Raw genomic sequence first — 19,361 nt, forward strand, 5'->3', positions numbered from 1 at the left:
TCTCTCAGGAAACAAACGCTTTTTTATTTCATGAAGCCCCAGTTGTCAACAGTTGCTTTTACTTCTTAAGCTGTTAGGCTCATATTCAGAACGTCCTTGTCTATTCCCAGATCTGTAAGATTTTCACTAGCTTCAAAGATGTAGATTTTACATTACAGTGTTTGATTCATTTTGACCTGATTTTTACACAGGGTAGAGACAAGACTCTAATATTTCTATACATATAGTTATCTAATTTTCCAAGTACCTATTGTTAAAGAGGATTTTCCCTCAGTGTATTCTGTACCTTTGTCAAGATTCAGATGGTTGTATCTGCTTGGTCTTATTTCTGGGTATTCTATTTTATTTTCTTTATCTATGGTTTATTTTGTGCCAGTACCATGCTGGGTTTGTTTCTATGAGTCTGTGTATAGTTTGAAGTCAGATGTTGCGATGCTTACAGCACTGCTCTTTTTCCTTAGAGGTCTTCTTCTGTTTTGGGCCTTCTGTGTTTCCCTATGAGTTATGAATTATTTGAAACATTCCTGTGAGGGATGTTACTGATATTTTGATGCAAACTGTATTGAATTTATAATTTAGTAATGTGATTATTTTTATAATACTTATTCTGCTGATCCAATAACATCTTTCTGTCTTTTAGTATTTTCTTTTTTTTAATTTTTTTTTCTTTTAGTATTTTCAACAAACTTCTTTATTTGGGGCTTTGTAGTCTTTATTGTAGAGGTTTTTGCCAAAACTCTACAGGTGCTGCGTCTGGTGTTCTGTTTCCTGAGACTGTCTATCTGCTTTTCACCTTACATCTACTCCTCTGTCATGCACATGCTCTGTACTCCAAACTGTGTCCTTTATGCACTGTATTTTCTTTTCATTGTATCATTCTGTGTGTTCACTACCACAACCTCAGTACCTTTTCACTATCTTCTGCCTCAAAGGATGGCTACACTCTAGCTGTTCCAGGTTTATGCCTCAGAGATCCCAGTAATCAGTGTGTGTCAACAGCCTTCTGTCTAGCTTCCCTGAAAATAAGAAGCCTGTTTCCAAAGAACAAAAAAGCAAGCACACGAACAAACAAAAAAACAAAAGAAGCTGGTGTCCACTCCACAAGCTTTCTATTTGTTGTTTGTTGACTATAACACTCTCCCCACGAATCTCAAGAGACTGACTCCTTCCATTCCTTCAGATCTCAACATACGCTTCACTTTCTCTGGGAAGTTGCCCTGACCTCCTAAATGAAAACAGTCTCCACGGTGCTTCTGTAGCATGACCTTTAATAGACTCTCCACCAACATTACCTATTGCATTTGGGGGGAGTATTTTTTTGTAATTTGTATGTTTCCTACAATCTATAATGTAAGCTCTATGAGAAGAGGCACTTACATCCATATTGTGAAATACAAATACTCAACATCTAATGTAAGTGTTCAAAATGTCTGCTGAATGAGTAAACAAGCCTTTGTTTTTCCGCCTGAGGAAGTCTAGACAGTCATTAGTATCTGCCAGTCCCCCGGCTAATATTGAAATCATAATCAACACTTCATAGTTTTGAAGCTGTAAGTCTACTGCTTTAACCTGAAACTGCTTATGGCCACAAAAATTATAATTGCTCCAGGAAAAGAACTCAAGCAACTTGGCTACAAAGACTCAGCTACAGAATCAAGGTAATAATGCTAGTAACAATAAATAAAAGAGCACCACTGTGTTATAACTATATATGAATGCTAGATGGCCTGTACCTTTCTCAGGAACTGGCTATTTTTTCCTTGGTTTTAATGGATACACTTGTGGAAATTGCTCTCCATGCCTGAGACTAGACTTATCATGACATTTTCAGTATTCTTTAGTTTTGGGAAGGAAGTTTGAGATGAAACACAGATTTATAGCATTAGAAATTTTCTTGCAAAATACCATTATAAATCTATGGTTAGCAGTAAGAACTCCTATATTGACCAAAGTACCTTTCTTAGAGATTCCAAAAGCTTCAGAAGAAAAAAGCAGAGGTTAATTCCTGAATGCAGGCACTGAGGCAGCATTTGATTTTCTTACTGTCTTCATATTTCATACATATTCTGGAGAGCATGAGAGACTTTTTCCTAATCTATTATATTCCCATAAGAATGCTCACTTTTTTGTTTTTTTGAGACAGGATTTCTCTGTAGGTTTGGGGTCTGTCCTGGAGCTAGCTAGCTCTTTTAGCCCAGGCTGGCCTCGAACTCACAGTGATCTGCCTACCTCTGCCTCCTGCATGCTGGATTTAAAGGAATGCACCACCATTGCCCGTGGCAGAATGTTCATTCTTGTGCTCCACTCTAATTTATATGACATAGTCTCCAGCTCTGCTCTAAGGATTTATAGCATCACTGCTTAGGCTACTGTAAGTGTTAGAACCCACTCAGAGTTTGCAAAATGAAGTTACTTGTGAACAATTAATACGTATTATTTGGGGGAGTGTAGACCTCTCAAGAACTTAAAAATTGGTAAATTTTTGTCAACAACTCAGATTCGACGATCTCTCCTTTTAAAACTCAGAAAACATGAAAATGTTGACCTATCCAACATTAAAAGGTTAAGAAAAATAAGAGATGCCGAGACAGAAAGGTAAGGGAGAGTGACAAAATTTCCCAGGGTGACTACAATTCCTGATATCTAGACTTAGGGTAAAGAATGCTTTCAAAAAGAAGTGGAAGATGGAGTATGCCAAATACACTTACTGATCAAGGAAGGAATCACAGGACTTGAAACTGACTCGGTCATTGTGGCTACTATTGCTGAGGTCACTGGAGACTTTGAGGAGATCAGTTTTGATAAGTGGTGAAACTTTAAAAAATATTATGGCTACACACATCTCACATTCTTAAATGTTTTTTGGTGGTATAATTAATATATGAAAAATTCCACACATTTAACTATGCGGTTAGTTGTTTTGGACATCTGCAAACATCTGTGATACCATTACCAGAAAACTCTTTCTTTCTTTCTTTCTTTCTTTCTTTCTTTCTTTCTTTCTTTCTTTCTTTCTTTCTTTCTTTCTTTCTTCCTTCCTTCCTTCCTTCCTTCCTTCCTTCCTTCCTTCTTTCTTTCTTTCTTTCTTTCTTTTTTGGTTTTTTGAGACAGGGTTTCTCTGTGGTTTTGGAGCCTGTCCTGGAATTTAGCTCTTGTAGACCAGGCTGGTCTCAAACTCACAGAGATCCGCCTGGCTCTGCTTCCTGAGTGTTGGGATTAAAGGCGTGCGCCAGCATCGCCTGGCCTCAGAAAACTCTTTTAAGTAGTTTTGTTCGTCAAATGGCCATAAAATTGGGAGCTGTGGCAGGCAATGGAGATGCAAGATTTTTTAATAGTATGAATATTGATTAGTGTGTTTATAGAAAGAGTGTGTGTGTGTGTGTGTGTACAATTCCATGATACAGGAAAATATAAGAAAACCAGTCAGATGATATATTTGAGTAGGCAAGCAGGGAGAAATCTAAAGGACAAAAGAGCCTTAGTAATCTATGTTAACAGGCTATAAAGAGATTAAGTAGATACAGAGGCTATAAAGAGATTAAGTAGATACAGATGACAATGGGAAGGTAGATAGAGTTGAAGTTCTTTCCTAACTGCTTCGTTTTCTTCAGTGAAATAGGAAACAATGAGGAGGATGGGATTCAAGTACGAGGCACAGAGGAAAATGTAAACTAGTCACATAAGCAGATAAAAGACTGAACTAAGAATACATAGTAAGACCACTGAGAAGGATTAAGGATTCATTTGAAGACCATGATAATTCACTTAAAACCAGAAAGTGTCATCATATTTCCCTTCAGTCAAGATAAGCAGTAAGAAAAGAGGCACAGCATAGCTGACTGTGTGGGCTTAAACAGGGCTGTAATTTTTTTCACAAACAAATAGGATGAGGGAGAAAGGGTAAAGAGAATCAAGATGATATAAATGGAAATGATTATAGCAATTGATCACTATATTTTAAATATTCTGTGTAAGAAAAGAGAAAAGAGTGCAAACTTGTGAGCTAGTTCGTTCAGTGTCTGGGTGGCATCAATAGATTATTGGAAATGGGATAAAGAAAAGTAGGGCATGGTAGCGATAGAATAGGGTGCATGAAAGGAGACAACAAAGGAGTTTGTTACAACCTTCAATACTTTACATTTCAGGTGGGCTGCCACACTTATTACATTACTTTCTTGTTCCTAAGAAGATTTTCAGTTATCAGTGCACACAATGGGTTAAAAGCTTAATTCTTACAAAAATGACTATAGGACAAAAAGTCTCTAAAGATTGTGTTATGACACAAGGCAAGAAACTAAAAAGGTATGTACACACACCAGTATTAATCAACTTACTAATGGCTACTTTTAATCAGTTCTCATTCATAGTTACAAAATAAAATCTATTAACTTGTATAAAACAAAAGTCCTGCTAACTCACTAAAAAATAAACACATGCTTCTGTTCAATAAACAAACTGAAGAGAGTTGAATTTCATTAGTATTATACAACAAATTGGTTACAATTCTGAATTATACAGCTAATGTATAATAGTCTGGTAATATTTCCTAAGCTGCAGCATATCAAATTTGCTGTTAATGGGAGAAAACAGAGTATAATTGCCATGTATTTGCTATTTTATGCTATATATAATTTTTGTAAATAAACACATTATCAAAATTTGAATGTTGAAAAATAATTTTGTCGGACAGATATGTTATCATTTATACATAATTAGTATAAAAAATAATTAAAACAAGAGCTCCCATTTGTAACAGAAAGTAGGTAAAAAATAACTAATTGCATTTCATTTCATCCCACACAGACCAAATAAGATATTGCTACTGTCTCAAGATCCTGCTGTACAATCTTGAACTTTTCTGGGGGTCAATTAATTCTATAAGATTCAGGCTTTCATTTTTTCCAAGAAGAAACTATCTGCTCTCCTGGAAATTGCTACCCAGGCAACTGACTTGTTGACACTTAACTTTTCAAGGATCAATAGTTAGGCTGGAATTGAATTATGAGAAATGTTCGATGTCCTTGAAAATCTCTTGGTAACCATGGCAGAGAGGAAGGAATGAGGGTAGAAGGTGATAAAAACTATTTCTTAGTGTCTGAGATAGACTAAGGCAATCGCTTTTTATGAAACATGTCTTTCCTATCTCTATTGCATGTGAATACTATGACATATATTCGCTGAATATTCTTGACTGAAATATAAAAATATAGTCATAAATTATATAGCACTTTACAGATCAATAAATTTAAGAGCAAAATCAGTCAAATTTACTGTATGCTGATACTTCTTTCTTTTAAATTGTGAACTATTTCAAACATACTCAGAAATCAAAAGGACAATGTACTGAATTGTCCTGTACTGATTACAGATATTCAAGAGCTAACAACTTGACATATTTTTTATTCCAAATACTTACACTCTCTTCAACTTTTCTGATGGTATGACTTGTTATCATAATAACTACTTGAATATGACTTGATTAAATCACATTTGGTGAATCAAAACAAATGGCATGCTTCCTGGAGGAATAAATTCACTAAGGGATTATCTGCAAAGCAATTGTTATTCATTAAGGTCTTGAGACTCTAATTTATTTCATTGATTTTAAAGAACAAAATATTCATATTATAGTCCCATTTAACAAATGGGTTCCTTCGTTATTCTGTGTATCTATTGCACAGTAACAATGATGATGTGTTTCTACCTCTGACTGATTATCTACATTTGGTTTTGGCTACCCTAAAATTTGAAGATTTCTATAGTTATTCATTTATATTCACTCATTCTTTTCAATATGCATAAATTCACTCTGAAATTTTTGGACTACATCTTCATCTTTATCTACCGATTAAGTCATCTCTTATGTACAATCTGTGAGAGTGATAGGGTGGATTTTGTCAAATAAAATAGATTTCATCCTTTTTTTACAGTATTAAAAATCTTAATTGAAAGGCCTAGAATGGAAATACCCGTAATTAATTATGGATTAGCACTGCATGCCAAAATATCCTTTGCTACTAGCTTATCTATATTCTGAGATTGAACAATAAAAGATGTTAAAAAATGAGCAACTAGTTACTGAAAGGTCACAAAGAGTAAATAACTTGCTATGATTCAAATGAGTATAGGATTTTACTAAATATTTCATCGCTTAATTTTTAAGAACAGCAAAGTCTACAGAATGATTTCCAGACAAATCATTACTGATTACCTTAAGATAACACCAAATTTAGAATATTGGATGAATACTGAACATTTTTGTAACCAGAAATTTTACTATATTTCTCTATATGGACTAATTTCCTCATTTGGAACCTATTTGAAGTGAGTGGTTACTACTAGATAAAAAACGGGTTTATTATTTACCACCCACTGCTAGCTACGCCAGTGTCATATACAATATTATTAATTCCTTTTCATTACATTTTGCATTAACATATGAAGTGATGGATTTTACTATGGTATTTTCGTGTGTGTACTTGTGTGTATGATTACAATTGCTTTAGAGTATAAATTCCTACTTCTCTGAGTTGATAAAACTGTAATTACTTACTGTAGAATGAAGGATCTCAAACTTTGTTGAGCCTTATCAAGGGACATATGAGGAATATTTTTCCAAAGTTCTACCTGTACCTTTGCTCCCTAAGGCCTGGGACACAAATTGAAAGAAGTCACCAGTTAGGTCTAAATCCAAGTCTCTGCTATTGATCTACCTGCAAGAAGAGAATCACAGACTCAGATGGTATCTACAAGAGTTATACTTAAAGCCAACCTGCTATGAAATCAAAAGGGGACCACTGTGGGAAATACATGGGGACACCAAGAAGCTCTAGGACTTCTAGAGTTTCTTCAGCATCTAGAGAATTGTGCATGAACTAACACAATGCTTAAGCACAGGTTGTAGCTCTGTGGTGAAACACTTGCCTGGAAAATAGAAGACCCTGGCTTTAATATCAAATATGGCAAAACCCAATCAAAAGTACATTGCTTTTTTTGAAAAGCTAATACATTTTGAGGTGTAAAGATAGAAGTAGCAACAATCTAGTAGTGATTATACCTAACCTTCAAAAACTGGTTTCATTCCTCTAGTCTAGTCCAGTCTCTATTACAAAGAATTTGGGTTTTTAAGAAAATGGGCAATTCTCAGTGCAAGGCAGTGTGTATACAAAATAAGTCTGAAGCATCTTTCAATAATGTAAAAAAAAAATGAAAAAACTACCCAGCAATGATGGCTTTATATCAAAAGAACACATGAGCCAACTGAAAGAGCTCCCATTTCCAAATGTAAGAGATTTCAACAGAGGGAAAAAATGTAATTGTTTTGCATAATATAATATCCATGGGTCCATGCTGGTGAAAACCCATTTGACTGAATAGATAAATTGGAGAGGAGAGATAAATCTGCTAAGATAAATTGTAATTCATGCAAATATTCTGTCTTGAAGAAGACAGAATATTTGCATGAATTACAAATGTGAATAATGACTTTTTTCCAAAGATTACACTAAGAAGCTTCAGTGATGTCATATGCCTATAATCCCAGCATTTGCAAGGCTGAGACAGAAATGCTACAGGTTCAAGGTCAGCGTAAAATGTACAGCTAGTCATCACCAATAGTCATGCATGTTGACCATTTGTGACCTTGATATAGTGATGAGGATGGTATTTTATGTCTGTAGTCATCCTTTCCAAAAATTTTTAGCCCAGTTTACTATGAGAAAATATTAGCTAAATCTCAATGGGGGCATTCTAAACAGTTTAAGTCTTCAAACTTATCAAAAAACAAGATAACTCTGAGGGACTGCCACAGCCAAAAAATCTTTAAAAGACATGCCAACCAATCCAGGTATAGTGATTATGTGCCTTTAACCCCAGCACTTAGGATGTAGAGGCAGGCTGATCGTTGTGAGTTCAAAGCCTGTCTGGTTTAAGTAGTAAGTTCTAAGACAGCCAGAGCTACATAGTGAAATCATACCTCAAAAGGCCAAAATAAACAAAAGAGAGAAAGAAATATAAAAACTAAATAGAATGCAATATCTGGATGATATCCTGAAACAGAAAAAAAGGAGCTGGAAAGAAAAAATGAGGAAATAGTGAGTATGATCTTTAGTTTATAGTAATGTGTCATTGTTACATAGTTTGACTAGTTCAATGATTGTAATAAATATATCACAGTAATGGGGGTGTAGGTTATATAAATACCTTGATACATTTGTGATCATTCTATTAATCTAAAGTTTATCTGAATTTATTTTAAAACAAATAGATTTGAATTATAGCGCCCCCTCCATTAGAACAAATGTCTACAAAGTATGTTCTCTGACGGAGGAAGGTCATTGGTTAAATAATAAAGAAACTGCCTAGGCCCATTTATAGGCCAGCCCTTAGGTGGGTGGAGTAAACAGACAGGATGCTGGGAGAAAGAAGCCGAGTCAGGAGTCGCCATGATTCTCCCACTCCAGACAGACGCAGGTTAAGATCTTTCCTGGTAAGCCAGCTCATGGTACTACACAGAATATTAGAAATGGGTTAGATCAATATGTAAGAGCTAGCCAATAAGAGGCTGGAACTAATGGGCCAGGCAGAGATTAAAAGAATGCAGTTTCTGTGTAATTATTTTGGGTAAAGCCATGTGGGCGGCCGGGTGCCGGGGACGCAGCCCCGCCGCTCTTATTACAACAGAGTGGCACCCAGCGTGCTAATGAACTCCACGTCAAACCTGAGAGGGCTTGAAAAGGAGAGAGAGAGAATTTAAGACAGCTTTTTGCTGTTTGTGGGTTGCCTGCTGCAAAGAAATTGTCCTGACTCAGCAGCAGGAAAAAACTGGCTGTTTTAAAATGCCGGCTTTCTGGGCTGTGCCGCCATTGCGATCTCTGTCTGACTCCTGCGGGAGACAGAGCTTTTGAATGGAGCATTTGGAGTAAAGTGCTATGGCTTGCTTGATGGCAATGTGGACTGCTGTGTGCCTGGAACTGTGTGTGGCTCAGGGGCACCAAATGGCTCTGAGGCAGGAGCAGCTCAACTCCGCCATGCTGAACTGTGCTGGTCTCAGGCAGGAACTACCGTAATCACCATAATAACAGTGCAGTTAAGGTTTAAACTGAGCAGGACACAGGCAGTACCGTAATACCTCTAAATGTTGCAACTTAGGTTTTTAAGAAGCGCTTAACATTTTATAAATGCTCCTGGATAGTAAAAAAATTACAGATTCACAATAGAACAGATTTCAGACATAGAAGATCTATAAATGAGTCACAGTGTTGGGTGAGTGTACGTAGGCTTGAGAGAAAAAAAATAGAGAAAAAATAAAGTTAATGCCCTTAAAAAAGGGGGGATAAAGTCTTTAAAAGACAAAGTACAGATAGTTGTAGATTAAAAGAAATAAAGAAAAATAAGCCACGTAAAAATGGAAAATTCACAGAGAGTCTGGATTCTTTGTATTATTGTGTTTTCTTTAAAATTTTTGACTGTAAAGGAGCTAACTGCAGAGAGACATTTCATTATATGGGCTGCCAAGCTAAACCAGAATGGATATAAGGGTGTTATGATTTCAGAATATGGGTCTAAGGATATGATGCTTTGGAGAGGGTCTTCTTTTGTTTTCACAGAGGACGAGACCCTGTTAATTGCTTCTATCCCAATATGGTATGATAGACCACGCCCTCCTGAAAGGTTGCTGTGAACACCTTCAGAAAATTACTTCACTCAACTACCAACTGAGATGACCCTGACACACAGGTTACACCATGAAAGATCTGAATAACAGCGCCCCCATTCAGTAGGAGGCAGTTTGGAGAGAAAACTGCACCCATGTTCCCATATATTGTTTATAAATGTTCTTTTTTACATTTAAAGGGGGATATGATATAGATATGAATAATTTGCATTGGTGTGGATTTGAAGGTCAATTTTGTTATATGTATATGCATATTTCTAATCTTGATTAAGGTATTGTGATTGTGTAGTTCATTTAAAAATGTAATGTATAATTAAGAAATATAGATTAATGGATAATCATCAATAGTCAAGCTTGTAGTCATGTTAGTTAGATTTTCTAGATATATAGAGATATATTTCAGCTAGATAGGCATTCTTCATATCTTTCAAAGACTGCAGAATATGGCATTTAAATGTTTTAATAACTTAGGGCTTTTCATGACAATGAGACACGTCTGCTCCTGGCAGCACCAATCTACTTCAAGAGGAAGATGGGCACCGAAGAGGCTCCTTATGGAGTTTGATAGCCATTTGGGCAAGAAACTGCTCTTGCCTGGACTGTTGCATAAACTGGACACAGAGAACCCGCAGAAAAAGGACTGCTGAACTTGCCTAAAGGTGAGATGGATTTCGGGGTTCCTGACTCATGAAAGAGTCTGCAAGACATTCTGCAGGACACAGCAAAAAGTGACTAAACTGTCTTTGGAATTTCCTGCTTGATGAAAATGTCTGCTGGATACTATGGGCCTGTAGGCCGAAGATAGATGCCCCAACGGTACAAAAGAACTTTGGGTGACTGTCCAGGCAGCGAGATGTCTCTGTCATTTCTAAAGTTTGAAGTTTCTTATTTCTTGTTTACTTAGGTAATATTATATCCTTCTGGAGTCTTTGATGGAGTTGAAGAATGGTTAGTTATAGTTATAGTTTTCCTTAGTTATGATAAAAGATAAAATAGATATAAATATTGTAACTGTAATTCTTGCTTGATAACTGTTTTGCTATATGTAATCTTACTATGTTAAAATGAAAGCCTTTTTTTGTTTAAACAGAAAAAGGGGAAATGATGGAGGAAGGTCATTGGTTAAATAATAAAGAAACTGCCTAGGCCCATTTATAGGCCAGCCCTTAGGTGGGTGGAGTAAACAGACAGGATGCTGGGAGAAAGAAGCCGAGTCAGGAGTCGCCATGATTCTCCCACTCCAGACAGACGCAGGTTAAGATCTTTCCTGGTAAGCCAGCTCATGGTACTACACAGAATATTAGAAATGGGTTAGATCAATATGTAAGAGCTAGCCAATAAGAGGCTGGAACTAATGGGCCAGGCAGAGATTAAAAGAATACAGTTTCTGTGTAATTATTTTGGGTAAAGCCATGTGGGCGGCCGGGTGCCGGGGACGCAGCCCCGCCACTCATATTACAACAGTTCTCTTCAATAAAAAAAAATGATTAAGTTGTGGTCTCATAGAATAGTATGTAGCACTGAACATTATATACCTACAAGGAAACAGTGAATTTTCCACTATTTATTTTAAAATTTGAATGTATAGACCTTCATTTGGCTTAAAAGAACATTAACAGGAATAGCTCTGTTAAATACACTTATGTAATTAAGACCTGTAAAACATATGTGATGCATATAATAAACTGTTAACTTTGCTAAGAGTATGAGTCTAGAGGGAAAGGAAGGAAGGACGACCGGGAACAAATTATGGCAGAGGCAGTAAGCAATAACTAGTTCATTAATTCAGTCTAGAACCTTTGTATAGTAAGATAGAGATTTGCAAAGAAACTCTAAATTTATACAAACAAACAGAATACAAAAGCAAATAATAGATTGGGGGGAAAGTACTTCTGATTGGCAGGCTTTAGTGGTGGTAAGAATTAATAAGGGGCCATGAGGCAAAGAGTAGTGACATTCTGGAAATTACAATGTCAGTCTTTAAAAGTGTCTGATACCTATTTCTCAGTTTTGTCAAGAGCTGCACAAATAGAATCTATTGCCTATCAGTACTGCTGCTGCTGCCATGACCATGGGGATTCTTCTTGCCTTCAAAAGAAACTAACCTCTTCATTTGTTCCTCTCAGTACTGCCCTGCACGTGTGCACAGAAGTGACTCGAAGGCTTCAGGAGCTTTCTCTATTTAGACACTACCTTGTTCTCTTGGCCTTTAGAACAATAAGGACTCACCAGGGAGCTCTGAGAGCTTTTGATGAAGAAGTGACATAGCTTTACACAGGAGACAAAAATAGGAAGGGTTTGTATTTCCAAGAAGTTAAAATCAAATAGTAGAGTGCAGGTCCCTGGTGAATAAGACCAGTGATTCTCAAAATGGCAGAATTGAAAGGTGAGTTAAAGGTCATCTCAGCTCTCTACTTTAATACCTAATGCAGTCTCTATCTGCCATGTTAGACCCCAGGTCTTAATGCTGGACTGCAGGGAGATCATAGTGTGGAGTTCCTAAGACAAGGCAATGTGCTTCTCATTGTAAATATCTGACAAGAATTAGATGTGTTAAATCATCAGCATATAGCACTCAGAAGGTCACGATGACCAAGTGTTTATTGCGCTTCCTGCTGAACATTTAGACAGAGTAGAGTGAAGTTCATTTTGCAAATTGTATGGATAGTACCAGTTGCTTATTTGCTGTGAGGTCTCTAGGCAGCATTTGAAGCTAATTTCCATCAACAAGAGGGGCAGCCAGACTTCAGCCTAAATGATATATGGAGGTCAGGTTCAGAGCCAGGCACCAACATCACTGAGTCAGTTGGCTCTGTGGTGAAATAATTCTTACTATAAGACCCGGGAGCAGGGATGGGTGAAGGCAGGAAAGAAATGAGTCACGCAATGTTCTAAATTAAGGAAACACATGTAGTAAGTAAGCAGGAGTCCTGAGTTGTGAGAATCTGATAAGAAGTTGGTATGTAGTTCCAATAGATCATTGGAACCAAGTTTACTGGAGTTCTTCAGCTGCTGCTAGGTAACATGAGTTATACCAGCAAACACTCCAATATAACACTCTGAAACAAAAGACTGCAAGACGCATGGTTGCCCAATATTTTCAAATGACACTTACCTTAAAACGCAAGTGTAGAATCCGCTGTCTTGTGCTTCAGCTGAGTGAAACCATATGGAGTCTTCCTCTTTGCTCATTCTGACCTCTGAAAAGATGATAGGCTCTTCCAGATCGCCTTTGTTTTTGTACCACATGAGCCTGAGCCCAGTACTCTGGGCCATGCTATAGTTGGTGCGAATATAACTGTAGAAAAGGGCACATTTCACTCTGACAGGTTCGCCTGCCAAAGCCATGTATGTCTTGAGATCCACTGACCAGTCAATGCAGCCATCCACTGAAAGAAAACAAGACAAGACATGAGATGCAGGGAACGTCATTCATAATAACAGCGAGAGAAGTAATCGCTGCCATCATGCACAGGGCACATCTGTGAGTCAGAGCTTTATTGAGACGACTTTAGCCAATCCTCCCAGGGGCTATATTCGAATCCCTAGCATATTAGTCAGATGTTAGCAAGCAGAGCTGCTGCACTAAGTCTGTGTCCTTAGGTATTTCCCTATCCTCCCCAGCAACTTTTAGGTAGAGATCTGCTAGGTAAGCTCCTCCCCAAGGCTCTTTAGCACATCACACAGGCCTATATGGTAGCCTCAGAGCTTCCCAGCCATGGCCTCCAGGTTCTCCCTCCAGTCATCTGGCCTGCTAAGCAAATTGCTCCTATTAACCAGCAAACTTTTCCTCTATGAGATCATATGAACCTAGACTGCTCGCATGATGCTGACATGGCAGTTTCAGATTTTAGATAATTCTGACTGATTTTTTTTTTGGCAGAAATCTTATAAAACAAGTATGTCTAAGAGATCCCTGCCCTGACCAGGCCCAGTCCTGGAATTAACATTTGTATGCATACTTTCCAGATGATTACACTGAGATTAAGAAGACTTACCCAAGGACACAGAGCTACTAAGTGGTAGGAAACCAGTCTCTGACCAGAGACTCTATATATTCTTAACCCCTACCCTATACTATCTATACCTATAATTGTGACAATAGTCACTATGTTATTTACTTGCTGTCGAGAAAACAATGCTGAGGTTGGAAGCATTGGGAACTTAAAGTGATTACCTGCTATTATATGAAATATATACATGACATATACATAAAATGATATATATGTATATATGCATATATGTGTATATATGTCATTTTCCATGGTATGACTTATTAAAATCAGATATTTAAACATAGGTTGCTTTCTCTTTATACCCTTAGGCCTCTCTTGTTGCTTAGGTGTTAATTGCTAGTGGGGATTTATTATATTAATGTCAGCTTTAATCAGATATTTTTTTGTTGTTGTTGTTTTTGTTTTTTTTTTTTTTTGTTTTTTCGAGACAGGGTTTCTCTGTGGTTTTGGAGCCTGTCCTGGAACTAGCTCTTGTAGACCAGGCTGGTCTCGAACTCACAGAGATCCACCTGCCTCTGCCTCCCAAGTGCTGGGATTAAAGGCATGCGCCACCACCGCCCGGCTTAATCAGATAATTTTGAGTGGATAAAACTAATATTAAAGAAATACAGATACAGTAAAACTCCTTTTCCAGAAGCATTAGCAATAGATGCGAAAGATAATTTAGTATGTTATTCATACAACTAGCATAGATATTATACTTCTGAATGCCTATTGTTTCTCAAAAATTCCATCAAATGATTCCGTGTCCTTTTATATTACCTGATTATCCTTTATAAAGCATATTATAAAAATGTGTAAATATTTCCATTCTAAAATGATGTTTTGCTTATAATTCTGTAAGCTGGTCTGTTTCCTTTTTCAGATGTTGAGAACTCTGTAACCCGGTGTGTTTAATCCTTTAACCTCAGCTGACAGGAAGCTTAGAGCTAAATGTAATGCTCAAATATAATAACTATCATACTTCAAAGCTTCACTTTCTCTATATGAAGGGTTATTGAACTAGGGTTCAAGGGCACTCAAGGGAAAGGTGCTCTAATAGGCTTTAGATTGTTGGCAAAATAATGTGCCTATTCACATAGGCATACTTTTCTGGGGAGATTTTATACTACACTTCATTAGATTGTCAGAGGAGTCTATAGCCTAAAAACTCCATGGTTTCTTTTTCATGATCGTTGTGTGGTTTAGCAGGGCAAACCCATAGCCTTGTGCAAGTTAAGCAAGTATTCTGCTACTGAGTTACAACCTAAGCATGACTTCTAATCTTTTTCCAATGCCATTTTTCACTGCTCTGCTTCATATGGGCTTTTATGATGAACTCCTTGAGTAGTATGTGAAGTAGCAGAGCAGTAATTGGCTTTGGATTAATGAATTTGACTTAGCAAAATTATCTCAAATTAAGTACTGTCCTGATAGGAAGAAGTTTGCTTTTTCATTTCCTTCCTTAACTCCTCCGGGTTCCTCCTTTAATCTGTCTGTTATGTAACTAGATCATTGCAAGTTCGAGCTACATTTCCAATCTTAGCAGGCTAGTTTTGCCTATAAACCATGGGGTATGGTTGATATTGAAGGTAATAAAAATGTTTGCTCTTGAGTCACAACATCCATGCCCAACCTCAGTTTGAGACATTTAACTGCCATTAGAATTAGCTTTCTCACATAGGCCTTGAAAGCATACTGAGAATTCATTTCTTGTTGAGTATGATCTGAACCACATGCATTTGATTTAATAGACGTATGATCCCGTTGCTTCTTCTTCCCTTGTTTTGGGCAGCAGACAGTATTTATAAATAACAGAGTCAACAGTCAGAGAACAAAAATTCAGTAACTAGGGGAAAATACAATTTCTAAATATCATCCTTTTAGTTTTTTCTACTTTTAATATTCGTAATACATGAGTGCACAATGACCTATTTTGGGAGGCCTGAAGGAGATTTCCCATAGGATAGACAAGGAATATAATGCCAGGAATTATGAAGGCCCACCTGAGACCATTTTTTTTTTCACCACAAAACACACTAGGAGAAATCGAATTAAGGCGTTGTAGCTTTATATCTAAAGATCATTACACCACTACTGGATTCTAAAAAGGTGGTTTGATTTGTTTTTATTGAATTTCCACTCTTAGCTGCTTACCTGCAGGAAAAGAATGGGTGGCATAGGATAAAGTACATTTATTTTAGATTTGGTACTAGTGAAAGCAACTAAAGACTATAGAGTGGAGTTCAAGGTCTATACAGTCAGGTGGAATGCTAATATTAAGGGACCAACATCTTGGTGAGGTAGTAAGCACAGTGTGATGTCGGAGAATCACAAAAATGGAACAATGGGTAAAAAGTCACACATGACTGAATTTTCAAGTGCCACCAGGAGTTACAGGTGTACGTTACATTGTTTCCACAAAGAGATGGCAATTAAACCTCCAGAAGTGTTTGCATGCTGATCAGACATGCGTGTTTGGCATACAGCTGAAGAGCTGCCTCTGTGGTGCAGCAGACAAAGATGGAAGCCATAGGCATGAAGGTGACGTGGAGGACCTGAGTAGTTCACAGAGGAGGCTAGCCTGCGAGCCTGACCTCATCCACCCAGCATCCGGCCCACAGAACCATCCAGACCTATTCTATTCACAATTCCAGTGGCGGCTCTGTAAGCAGAGCCCCCCCACAGGGTTTCAGCGAAAAGTGTTTTCCATATAGACAGGATTCTTTCACAAGTGATCCCATAATGGGGTCTCTCTGATTCATTACAAGTGTGAACAGGCACACCACAGGCAGGGAAAAACTACTTTCCCCCAAAGGTTGAAATTCTGCAGTTGGTGAACTGTATTACAGAAAAATACCTGAAAATATAAACGGGTGTCTCCTTAGTGTCTCATCGCTACCACCTTGATTCCGATCTCTAAAAGATTGACAAATTATTACTCTTGATTTAGTCTTCTTGGCAGAAAACACTTTAATAATTAAACTTTCCAAAAACAATTACAATGGAACAAAGAAAGCCACTAAAAAAATTTCAGAGTTGTATTTTAATCATTTTTATTCCGATCTGTAAAAACGGGAAAATGGGTATGTAATTGAGGATCTTGGCATGAAGATTCAAAACAGGGGGCAAGCAGACTGTATACATGGACACTGTGACTTCCACGCAGTGTATTTTGTCACTCCTACGAGTGAAAACAAGTGAAATCTCTAGCAAAATACCCTGGGTGACATCAGCAAAACCGTTTAGCCTCTTTATAACTAAGTTTCTCACTTCCATATCTACCTTCCTTAAAAACATGGCCTGGTGGGAAATGTATGAATCCTTGTAAGAGGATATGATGCCAACATTAATAACTATCAATACAATTATGAAGGGGGAAAGAACACAGAGTGTAGTTAAATTAGACTCCAGCGGCCATGTGCAGTACAATTCTTTTATAGCTGTGGTGCGAAAATGGATATACAGCTGCACATATAATTGCCAATTCTGTATTTTTACCTCAAATTTAGAATTTGCCTCAAAATTCCCATTAAATAAAATGGTTTGTTGGTCCATGAGAAACTACGGAAATTCCAGACCCTTGGATAACTAGCTTTGGTGCAAACTATAGTTCCTAGCCTCATGGTAACTCATTGTGTATGTTTAATACATACATTTTTAACCTGAGTTTTTGAAAAGAGAGATCAATTAACTCTATTCTCTTTATTTTTATCATCAGCCCTTGCTCTTTGTTCAAGAGGGTAGTAATTAGGGGCAATTCCATAAATTTCCACTAGAGGGAGAGCTGCCCAAGTCTTTGTGCAGCACTGAAGCTATCCCTGCCTACTTTCTCGAACTAAGGATTTGCTAAAAGGTCCAGCACTGTGCACTGGTTGTTGGGGAAGAATCACAGCACAGCTATGAGGATGTACAGCTGTGATGATAGCGGTAGCCAAAACTTAGGGATGCCGCAGAAGTTTTACTCAAAAGGGAGGAAGGAGAGTATACAAAGATCAAGTGAGGAGAGGTGGAAACACAAGATAAGGGCAAGAGAAGTCAATCAAGCTCTTAACCTTAGAATAAGTAAACACTACACTAGATGTTTATATGTTTTTCAAAGTCATTTCTTGTGGTTTTCGTTTTGATTTTTGTTTTTTTTTTTCCTTCTCTGATTTTATTTTCATGTCCACTCCAGAAAAAAAAAAAAAAAAGAATTGAATATTCCCATTTTACTAATAAGAAAGCAAAAAGCTCAGAGAATTTAAAGTAACTTGTTCAAGGTCACTCAAGGTGAAATGATAGTAGACACCACCTCCAAAACGCCCCCACCCTGAATGTGATAAAGTAGACTCCAGAGCTTTGGCTCTGAAAGTCTGTGTTTCATACTCTTTCATTTATACTCTTCATCCTTGTAGCTCACAAATCCAGCAGAAAATTAAATTCTGCTTGACAGCATCTAAATTATCATGTGTATGCCCCAGAGTACATGCCTGTCCAGTAGAGTAGACCTTTAAAGCTGAGTCATAGTCTATGCCTGCATAAACACTATATGAATAACAGCCATCAAGTAATATATGCCAATTACTCAACTATAAATTACACAGTGCTTAGAAAGGAATGAATTATTAATAATCTATTATATCATGTTCCTTTCTAGAATGAGGTCAAAACCTCAGAGAAATGGTATCTAACCCCTATCAATGGATTTTGAATTAATTATCTAGAGATTATCAGGCAAGTTTTATCGTTATAATTAAGTCATAGGGGTGTGTACTTAGCTTAACAGCTGTACTAATAAAATATTTATTAATACAATGCATGACCCTCACTCTTAGAATTTTAATGTTAGAATTATATGTATTCTATTTCTATCTTGGGCCACTCTGACCCCTAAAACAAAGTTTATTTTTATTTATATTCATCAGAGTTGACTCTGTCTCATGTGGTCATTTCTCCAGAACAAGCAAATCAAATGCTCTAAGAAGTGATTGAATTGTACATTTATTGCTAGATCTGTGCCTATTTGCCTCTAGCCTAGACTTGTGGATAGATCTGTTCATCATTTCTTTTTAAATACATTTCTGTCTGGGAAAAAGAAACACTGACTTTCAAATTTTATCTGTACCGCAATATCTACCAATAGAAAGAAGATTTCCTGTTTACAGCTCTATAAATGCAATGAATGATCACTGCTTTGTGTTTTTGAAAGCATCTTTACATTTTTTTATGAACTGGATTATATGTTCAACTCCATGTTTTTACCCCCTACTATTCATCAATGGGAAAGTTCTGCTGAAATAAAGTCCTTCATCTCATTTCAACCTAGTCATTATGCTTAATAATGGGCTGGCAACCATTTGAATTTCCCTGTCATTACAAGATCTGTGTGATGCTTTGTCAGGATCATCTTTTTTATTTTATCTGATGGGGAGCATCCATGGTATTCTGGAAGTGAAATCACACTGGATCATTACAACCAACTCTTCAACTCGTGGTTCCCTGAGGCCTGATGAGTTCCTGAGAAATGGTCAGTAAGTAGCCGGAACCTCTTCTTAGATGCAGTGATGTGAATGCTGGAAAGAGCCAGTAAAACATCCGTGGGAGGCAGGATATCAGCACTGCCCACCAGCCCCTCTGCCAGGCTTGCTACTGCCCATTTAAATCCAGAATATTTGGCAGAAAGCTGCTTTCCTGTGCCAGTTCAGCCC

General features: G+C 37.3%; 1 protein-coding gene across 1 annotated transcript in view; it reads right to left on the reverse strand.

Moving 5' to 3' along the window:
- Positions 1 to 18,871, reverse strand: part of Il1rapl2 (interleukin 1 receptor accessory protein like 2) — a gene marked incomplete at its 5' end in the record, with an annotated part of 592,881 nt that extends 574,010 nt beyond the window's left edge. Inside the window, 2 exons of the mRNA XM_057760716.1 lie at positions 12,792 to 13,065; positions 18,844 to 18,871. Coding sequence (XP_057616699.1) covers positions 12,792 to 13,065; positions 18,844 to 18,871 — 302 coding nt within the window. The remainder of the gene's footprint in view (positions 1 to 12,791; positions 13,066 to 18,843) is intronic.
- Between the last annotated feature and the right edge of the window lie 490 nt (positions 18,872 to 19,361).

This window comes from Chionomys nivalis, chromosome X (genome assembly GCF_950005125.1).
Source record: "Chionomys nivalis chromosome X, mChiNiv1.1, whole genome shotgun sequence".
In the NCBI taxonomy this organism is placed as follows: Eukaryota; Metazoa; Chordata; class Mammalia; order Rodentia; family Cricetidae; genus Chionomys; species Chionomys nivalis.